General features: G+C 32.0%; 1 protein-coding gene across 1 annotated transcript; it reads left to right on the top strand.

The window, feature by feature from the left end:
• Positions 1-18: 18 nt before the first annotated feature.
• On the top strand, positions 19-2,362 carry LOC107860341 (geraniol 8-hydroxylase). Its single transcript, XM_016705661.2, has 3 exons — positions 19-532; positions 920-1,364; positions 1,621-2,362. The coding sequence occupies exons 1-3, from the start codon at positions 84-86 to the stop codon at positions 2,224-2,226; spliced, it is 1,500 nt and encodes a 499-aa protein (XP_016561147.1). The 5' UTR covers positions 19-83; the 3' UTR covers positions 2,227-2,362.
• The last annotated feature ends 8,252 nt before the right edge of the window (positions 2,363-10,614 follow it).

The following is a 10,614-nucleotide window of genomic DNA, read 5'->3' as shown; positions in this document are numbered from 1 at the left end:
TATATATATATATATATATAACCCCTATATAACCTGTAACTAATAAGACACCTACAAACTCCGAATTGATTATTAAATTGACAATGGATTTTGTAGCCATTGTAGGTGGATTAGTACTTGCCTGGACTTTGTTTCCATACGTACGTTGGCTAGCAACATGCAATGGACGTACCAAAAAACTTCCACCAGGGCCAATTCCCCTTCCATTGATTGGAAATTTGCACAACATTCTTGGTGTTCAACCTCACAAGTCACTTGCAAGGCTTGCCAAAAAATATGGCCCAATGATCAGCCTCAGAATGGGCCAAATAACGACAGTGGTAATATCTTCATCAGCTGTGGCCAAACAAGTGTTACAAAAACAAGATTTGGCCTTCTCTAGCAGAACAATCCCGGATGCAGTCCATGCCTTAAATCACCATCAGTTCTCCGTCGTGTTTCTTCCAGTCGGCTCTCGCTGGAGAAGCCTAAGGAAAATCTTGAATTCTAATATGTTCTCCAGAAACAAGCTTGACACAAGTCAGCATCTCAGGTAAAGGTTGGAAATGGGTGGGTTTCATCAACATAAGTCAATCTGATTACATGTTTCTCAATCCTCTCAAAGTTTATTTGGATCAAAATATAAAGGTTGGTCAAATAAAGGGTCTCGTAATATCACCCGGCCAACGTGACATAACTTGCCATACCTTTTTATTTTGCTTTAAGAAAAGTGAAAATAATACCATATTTTTCCTTAAATTAGAAGCTTAAATTCTCCCAAATTATATAATCCTTAGTCGATCTCCGTATCCGATTTTACATGTTTGAGTTTGTGTTGCATCCCTTGGGTAATGAGTGGCAGATTCAAAATTTAAAATTTACGGGTTCATACAGAAAGATTGAAGGTTGACCTACCTTTGTCACTTCTAATGCATGCCAGGTCCCAAAAGATTCAAGATTTTATTGCTTACTGCGGCAGATGTAGCCAAAATGGTCAGGCAGTGAATATAGGCCAAGCTGCTTTCGAGACCTCTATGAAATTACTCTCGAATACCATTTTCTCCAAGGATGTTGTGGACCCTTATGCGAATTCAGGTAATGAATTTAAGGATGTGGTGTGGAAAATCATGGAAGAAGCTGGTAAGCCCAATTTGGCCGACTATTTCCCCCTGTTGAAAAGGATAGATCCACAAGGAATAAGGCGACGCGCAGTCAAGTTTTCTGGTAAGTTGTTTCAGCAGATTCAGGGATTGATCGATGAACGATTGGAGCAAAGGAGGAAGTCGCCAAATTGTGGTACAACAGATTTTCTTGAAGTTATGTTAAATACTAGTCAAGAAGATCCGCAGGCAATCGACAGAATTCATATAGAACACTTGTGCCAGGTAATTTTAAACTTGTTTACCTTGGCTAAGTTCCTTATTTGCACAGCCAGATAGACCTTTTGAACAATCATTTTCGACCAGTGAAACTACAAATTAGAAAATATCAGAATTACAAAAGGATCCATTGCATACTACCTTATAAGCGGACGTAATATTTTTAATGAAGAAAAGAGTTAACAACACCATCAATTTACATGAAAATGCTGCGATGATTCATTATTGTCTTATTGCTCCCTGAGAGTTATTAATATTGCAGGACCTTTTCACTGCGGGAACAGATACAACTTCAAATACATTAGAATGGGCAATGGTAGAGGTCATGAGAAAACCATGCATAATGAAGAAAGCTAAAAGCGAGCTTGCAGAGGTTATTGGCAAAGGCAAGATAATAGAAGAAGCTGACATCTCCCGCCTCCCTTATTTGGAGTGCATAGTGAAAGAAACCTTGCGGATGCACCCACCGGTACCCCTTTTGCTCCGAAAGGTAGATCAAGACGTTGAGGCGTGTGGCTATTTTGTCCCGAAAGACTCTCAAGTGTTAGTGAACGTATGGTCAATAGGACGAGATCCAGCTATATGGGAGGATCCTCTTGCATTTAAACCTGAGAGATTTTGGGGTTCAAAAATAGACCTTCGTGGCCAAGATTTTGAGGTCATTCCATTTGGTGCGGGTAGAAGAATTTGCCCGGGGTTACCTTTGGCAACCAGGACACTTATTGTAATGTTGGGTTCGTTGTTGAATTCGTTTGATTGGAAAGCTGAAGGCAATATTGCACTAGAGGATTTGGATGTAGAAGAAAAGTTTGGGATTACACTAGCGAGATCGCGTCCTTTGCGAGCTGTCCCTATTCCTCTGAATTGAATTGAGCATGTCATAACCTTAATTATTACTACAGCCTTGTTTGTATGAGTGTTTCGAATTGTTTTGTAATGTATTGTGTTGTATTGCATCTTACTGTATTGATTTAATGAATATAATGTTCAGATAAATTGTATCTTTTTCGTACAATAATTTGAAGAATAAACTAATAAGAAAAGTATGATATGAAGTTGAACTAATATAAAAACAAGTAGGGTAATGAATAAAATAGGATCATTAAAGATAAAATGAGAAAAAAATAAAAAAAACAGAAGATAACATGTGATCACACTAAATATGCTGTTACACAAAATAAAACAGTTTATTTGAATTAAAAAATGATACAATACAATAAGTAACAAGGAGATTACTCAAAACTTAAGAATTGGGGTGTCTCGATGTTCTATTCCAGGTGTGGAAATTTTTCCTTAAAAAATATGAGTCAACCCATATTATATATTCCAAAAAATGAAAAAATTACACACTAGCATAGATAAAATAATTTCTTAATTACATGACATGGTTAAAGTTTTAAAAAATTACCCTACATAGTTATTTGTTAGTTACTAATTTAACCGTACGTAATGTTTGATACTTAAAATTAAATAATTCTGTCTATTGCGGAGAATTTTAATCAAGTGTAAAAAGTTCAAATCACTTTTCAAAGATCCTTCACACTATAATATAGCGTAAACATGAACATATACTTTAGTTTAAGTATCTATATATATATGTATGTATGTATGTATGTATGTATGTATGTATGTATGTATGTATGTATATAGCACCAGAAGTTTTAAGTGGTTAATTGATCACAATTTTTGTGTTTGCCATGCAATACCGTTTTCTCTTGCTACCAGGGGGCAGAGACTAAGAGAGACTTATCAATTTGAACCACATCGGTGTGGTATGATTATTTTCTTTTATTTTTTCTATATTTAATTTTTTTTCTTATTTTTAAAGTCAAATCTTTATAAAATCACTGATTACATTCTTATTACGTACTTAGAACTTTTAAAAATTTGATGCTTCTTAAATTTTTTCTATTCTAACGTTTTCATATTTATTTTTGGATTTTTCAAATCTTTTTAAAATCAAATTTAGCTGATTTAGAATTATTAAACTAATGAAAAGAATATTGATTGTCATTAATTTTGATGTCTTCTAATAAGGAAAGATACTATAAATATATTTAATTAATTTTCAACGCTTAAATATTAGAAAAAAATAGTGAAAAGACGATTTTGTCTAAAATAATGACTTTTAATGAATGACATAAAAAGTTCAAACCACATGTCTAAGGCTCTTCACACTTTCAATATATTATATATTATAGATTATAGATAAAACTGCTTTTTTTTTTTGTGAGCTCCTATATACAAATATAATTTGCAATGTATATAGCAAATAATATACTCTCTCTCTCATGTAATTAATTTCTCATAATCTCTCTTATCTAATTGGCTAGTTTTGTAGCATTAACTTATGTGCGATCCTTGAACATATCTCAAAGAAAAAAAAATCGTTATAGGTTTGCATTAAAAATTTTTTGGAGTAATTTCTCATTCCAAAACATTCGTGGGATATATAATGAAGATTTTGTGGTAATCTTTAGTTTTTTTGGGTATATAGATTTGTTTTCTTTTGATTTTTTTTTTTTTAGGTACTCTCTAAATGAGCCGCTAAGTTTTTTTAAATTTCATCTATTTTCATAGATTAGAATATATAATTTAAAAATTGAATTGTATATTAGTGTCAATTTCACAGAATAAATCTTGATAGATTATTTCATAATTGGACATTTGATCTAATTTTAGTGAATTTGATAATTATATATAAGTGATTTCACTGTATTCAATTGCATAGATTTTTTTTATGTGGGTATGCATTGTATATTTTTTTCATTTGTATATTCAATATACTGGATGTATATTTTGATGTATATATATACATTTTTGTATAACTATATATGTATACAAGTTTGTTCAGTGTTGGTACACATACATAGGCATATTCATATGTATGTGTTGATTCATATATACATTATATATATGTATATACATATGTTCTATATTTGTCTATATACACATATGCATATCTGTATATATATGTATATATATATATATATGCGTACAAATATAATTATTTTTATATACATATGTTGATTTTTATACATTATGTATCACGTATTAGAATGAGTATCAGCGCATTAGGATCTAATATACAAATATTCAATCTTTTTATTGTATATGTATAATTATATGTTTATACAATATAGCGTTGATATGCATATGTATATATTTATTCAACACATAGTTTTTTTGTGGTTTCCCATTCGGTGTCCGGTACCCGCATTGGAACCCGACTAATCCAGATTCGTAACGGGTAGGGCCCCATTCGGGGGTAGCGCTCCCAATAGAGTTTTCTCTATGCCCAGGATCGAACCTTCGACCTCTAGTTAAGGGTGGAGCAGCCCCATCCGCTGCACCACAACCCATGTTGGTAACACATAGTTGATATGCATATGTATATGTTATACAAATGTGTTTGTCTCTTATGTTTATTCGTTTAATTGTATATGTATAATACTATATGTCTATACAATATATTGTTGATATATGCATATATATATAAATATATATATATATATATATATAAATATATATATATATATATATATATATATATATATATATAATTTTCATACAAACACATTATATTATATATATAATATAATAAAAATTTAATTGTATAAAGTATGATTGATTTTTTGTACTTTTATACTAAAAAGGGATCAATTATGGAAGGAGAATCACCGACAATTTTTGTTATATAGAAGAAGGATATTGGGGGAAGTTTGAGATAATAATGAACATTAATTACTCTCCCTTTCTTTTTAAACTAATCTTAATTATATGGTATAAATGAGTCCTAAATGTTAATGTTTACATAATGTAATAAACTTAAACCATGAAGTTAGTTAGGAGGAGTTTAAGGTGTCTAGATGTGAATATTCTAAAATATGGATAACCAATTAAACTCTCCTTAAATTATGACGTAGGTGTGTTTGGAATGAAGAAAAGTATTTTTTAATATTTTTAAGAGAAATGGAAAATATTTTTTCTGTTTTTTAATTTCTTAATTTTTTTATTTTAATTTTTTTTTTAAATTGACTTTTTTATTTTTAAATTATTTTTTATCTCAAGACGTAAAACGAAGACCTGGACCCGACTTTCGACTCGAGATCCAGAACGCGATATCTAACCTAATTCAAGATCCGATTATAACCCCGATCGAGGATCCGGGTCTTGACTATGAGCCCGACCCAAGATACAACACCGACTTGAGACACATATATGGACACTAATCCGAGATCCAAAATTCAAATTCCACTATTACCCCACTTTGAGACACGACTACAATCTGGACTCGAGACTCAAACTCATGTTTTGAGGCCAAATATCCAAATTCGTCTTGAGGTCTAACTCCTGATACAAACCCGAGATCCAAATCTCAACACAAATTCATGACTCGAGATTCAAATCACAACCCCAACCCAAGACTCGACCCACAATCAAAATCAAACTTCCAACTATATCAAAAATTCGAATTTTGACTTCGAATCACGACCCCAATTTAAGATCATTTATTTTCGAGAAAATATTTTTTAGAAAAACATAACATTTCTTCCATACCAAACACGCCCTAAAATTAGAAAAAGAAGAAAAAATATTTGTAATATAGGAGTACGTTTTTCTTTACATAATAAGAGATAATGTCCATATTATCTATTGTGTTTACTTATTTTGTTCATATCAACTATGGATTGGATAGGATATTTTATTCATTTTCACATGATTCATTTTTGATTGATACATTGTGTAAAGTAAATGTATAATGTTTATCATGTGTAGACATACTTTGTAAGTGTTTGACGAGTAAATTCCTCAAAATGTCATTGAACTTGTGTAAACATCCCACTAAAGTAACTTTTTTTTCTTTTAGGACAATATTGTCACTGAACTATGTACTTCTTTTCATTATAAGGTAAAACTAAGAAATTGTTAAGGATATGTTTGGAAAACCACAAGGAAAGTGAAATTAGATGTAATTACATAGTCTAATTCCCAATTAGTAATAGAGAATTAGGTGCAATTACGTAATGTAATTACAAAGTTACATTTTAAATTTATTTTTTTTAAAATAAAATTTAATATATTTTTCTTTTAAATTTATTTTTTATTTCTATTATTTTAATTTCTTTTTTATTTTTACCTTTTTTTCATTTTACATTATTTATCTTTCATCTCTTTTCTTCTCACTTTCCAACTTTACTTCTTATGATTCAATATAATTACGCATACATTTTTTTCTTTAGTTAGCACATTATTGAATTTTTATAATTTTTATTCTAGTGTTTGAATTAAAGTAGTATTTTATTATTGAATGAGATTATAGACTTATGTGTTTTTCGTTCTTCTGAATTATATTTACTCGTCAGAATTTTATACAAGAGTATTATGTTTTTCTCTTGGATTTTGAATTTATATTTTGGTTTATTTGTTTTAGTATTATAGACATGCTATTTCATATTGCATATCATTGCAAATTGTCTAATAACATATAATTTCAATTTTTCTATGGCTTTCCAAATATGTCCTTAACTATTTTTTAGTTTCACCTTATTTTGGAAAGATGTACATAGTTTAATGACAATATTTTCCTATAAGAAATTAATAAAAGTTACTTTAGTAGGATGTTTGCACAAGTTCAATGACAATTTGGAAAATTAACTCGACAATTTGAAGTGATATGCAATATAAAATAACAAGTCTATAATACTAAAACAAATAAATTGAAGAATAAAACAAAACACAAATTGAAAATTCAAGAAAAAAACACAATACTTTTATATAAAATTCCAACGAGTAAATAATTTAAAAGAAAGGAAAAACACATAAGTCATCTCATTCAATAATGAAATACTACTTTAATTCAAATACTAGAATAAAAATGCAATAATGCGCTAAATGAAGAAAAAAATACGAGTAATTATATTGAATTATAAGAAGTAAAGGTTGGAAAATGAGAAGAAAAGAGATGAAAGATAAATAATGAAAAATGAAAAAAAATCAAAATAATAGAAATAAAAATTAAAATTAAAAGAAAAAAATTAAAATTAAAAAAAGAAATAAAATGTAACTTTGTAATTACATCACGTAATTGCACCTAATTCTCTATTCCTAATTGAGAATTGGACTATGTAATTACATCTAATTTCACTTTTCTTTTGGTTCTCCAGCATATCTTTAACAATTTCTTAGTTTTACCTTAAAATGGAAAGAAGTGCATAGTTCAGTGACAATATTGTCCTAAAAGAAACAAAAGTTACTTTAGTTAGATGTTTACACAAGTTCAACGACATTTTGAGGAATTAACTGGGCGTTTGATCATGAAAACTATTTTTTTTTTAAGTTGGAGTTGGAGTTGTGTTTGGTCATGTCTTTTTGAAGATTTTTTTTTTAGACTTTTGAAAAGTCTTTTTTGAATATAATTTTATTCCCTCAACTTTTAAAAATTATCAAAATAACCTGACTAACTAATTTACCTACTAACATACAACCAAATGTGATTCTTAAATAATGAGAAGGATCCAAATAATTTTGTTATGGTGTTATCCCTTTTGTAACACCAGCTAATCAAATAACTATAAAACAATAAACCAAATAACCAATTAACAATTTGGTGGCTTCACATTTTGTAGCATCGCTTTTACAGGTGAACTGCTTTCTTGCGTTTCTTATGATGCACTGGTACTGATAACATTTGCCTGATTAGCACTAATTAACAATTAATGCAGCTTTGGTGTAGGGATAATTTTTAATAGCCTAGAGAGCTTTGGCGAAGACATGCTGCAAGTAAAACCGAGGAATTAGATGTTGATTAGGAGAGACACAAATCACAATTAAGCCTTATTTTAAGGTCTATATATTACCATATGGATTCAATTAGATATACATATTTTGTCCCTCTCCTTTCTCTTCAGCTTTGATATCAAGTTCAAATGCTCTTTAAGTTTTAATTCTAAATCTAGGCCAAATAATAATTAAGTTAAACAATTTGCAAAGATAACAAATTGAAGACAATAAACTCTATGAATGATCTAGCAAAAACATAATAGTGAATCAAGCATTCTCCAATGTAGTAATCCCACGACGAGAACAAGAAGCCATTTAAGAAACATATTAGTATCCAACATTTTTATGTAATAATAATAAAAATTGAAGTTATATGTAATAATAATAAAAGTTAAAATTGAAATTGAAAAAAAGTGAATTATTTTTAAAAAAATTATTTTTGAAATTTTCATGGTCAAACACCACAACTTTTATAAAGTGATTTTTTTTTTTAGGAAAAAAAGGAATATTTTACGGCCTCTTTATAAAAATATAAGTTGGCTATGTGATATAAACTAACAATATGACTGAGTTGATATAATAAAGAAAATACTCAATTACCCCTGAACTATACTCAAAAAGGCTGTGACACACCTCAACTTAAAGGGGGTTCTATTACCCTTGAACTAATTAAAAGTATAATTTTGGCACTTTTAGTGCCTATGTGGCACATACGTGACACATACATGGCACACACGTGTGCCTATGTGGACACTTCAGTGTGTTGTGCCACGTAGGTACTAAGTGTGTCAAAATTACACTTTTAATTAGTTCAAGGGGTAATAGGACCCCTTTAAGTTGAGGTGTGTCACAACTTTTTTGAGTATAGTTCAGGGGGTAATTGGGTATGATCTCGATATAATATTTTGTTTTCGGCTGTATATTTTTGAGAAAAAATCCCTATCTTTAAACTTTATAACAACAATAACAACAACAACAAACTCAGTGTATTCCCACAAACTGGGGTCTGGGGAGGGTAAAGTGTACGCAGTCCATACCGCTACCTCTAAAGAAGTAGAGAGGTTGTTTCCGATAGACCCCTGGCTTAAGATAAGGAATAATAAACAAAAACGTAATGAAACATGAAGCAAGATGGATAACATCACATAAAAAGGATTAAGACATAAATATAAATCAAAGCAGTATGAGATAAGGTAACCAAGTGCAATGTGCAATAAGAGATAAGAAATAGGGCATCCGGAAAACGACACCCACCTAGTAGTAACAGACACTCACAGGCCAGAGACACCCTCCACACCCAAACCCTCCTGACTAGGAGCTCTTACCTATGGACACAACCATAGGATTAGTAACCTGGCTATATCAGGGCTCTTCTAACTACTAGCTACAACCCACGCACACAATCTATCCTTCTACCTTTATTCGCGACCTCCACACCTTCCTATTTAGGGTCATGTCCTCGGTAAGCTGAAGCTGCTCCATATCATGTCTAATCACTTTCCTCCAATACTTCTTCGGCCTACCTCTACTCTTCTTGAAGCCATCCAACGTTAGTCTCTCACACCTACGAACTAGGGCATCTGTGGTCCTCCTCATCACATGCCCAAACCATCTCAGTCTTCCTTCCCGCATCTTGTCCTCCACTGAAGCCACTTCCACCTTCTCCCGGACTGTCTCATTCCTAACTCTATCCTCTCTAGTGAGTCCACACATCTAACGCAACATTCTCATTTCCGCCACCTTCATTTTTTGAATGTGGGAGTTCTTGACTGGCCACCACTCTGCTCCATAGAGCATAGCTGGCCGGACTGCCACTCTGTAGAATTTGTCTTTAAGCTTAACTAGGACCTTCTTATCACACAACACTCCCGAAGCGAGCCTCCTTTTCATCCAACCTGCTCCAATACGGTTAGAGACATCCTCATCTATCTCACCATTCCCTTGAATCAAAGACCCAAAATACTTAAAACTATCACTCTTATAAATATCCTGGGAATCCAACCTCACCACCACATCTTCCTCCTGCCTCAAGTCACTAAACTTGCATTCCATATATTTCGCCTTGGACCTACTCAACCTGAACCCTTTAGATTCAAGAGTTTGCCTCCAAACCTTCAATTTTTCGTTCACCCCCCGCTCGTCTCATCAATCAACACTACATCGTCCGCAAACAACATACACCAAGGTACCTCCCCTTGAATACTCTGCGTCAACACGTTCAATACCAACGCAAACAGAAAAGGACTAAGAGTTGAACCATGATGCAACCCTGTCTCGACTGAAAAATGCTCTGAGTCCCCCCTTCACCCCCCCTCCCTGCCGAGTCCCCCCGCCGTTCGCATCCGAGTCTTCCTTTCATCGTACAAGTCCTTAATAGTTCTAATGTACACCACCGGGACCCCTCTTGCCTCTAAGCATCTCCAAAGAACTGTCAATGAACACCACGGGCAAATCCGTCTTTCTTTCCTTATAC

This window comes from Capsicum annuum, chromosome 2, assembly GCF_002878395.1.
Source record: "Capsicum annuum cultivar UCD-10X-F1 chromosome 2, UCD10Xv1.1, whole genome shotgun sequence".
Classification (NCBI taxonomy): Eukaryota; Viridiplantae; Streptophyta; class Magnoliopsida; order Solanales; family Solanaceae; genus Capsicum; species Capsicum annuum.
This window is presented reverse-complemented; position numbering and strand designations above follow the sequence as displayed.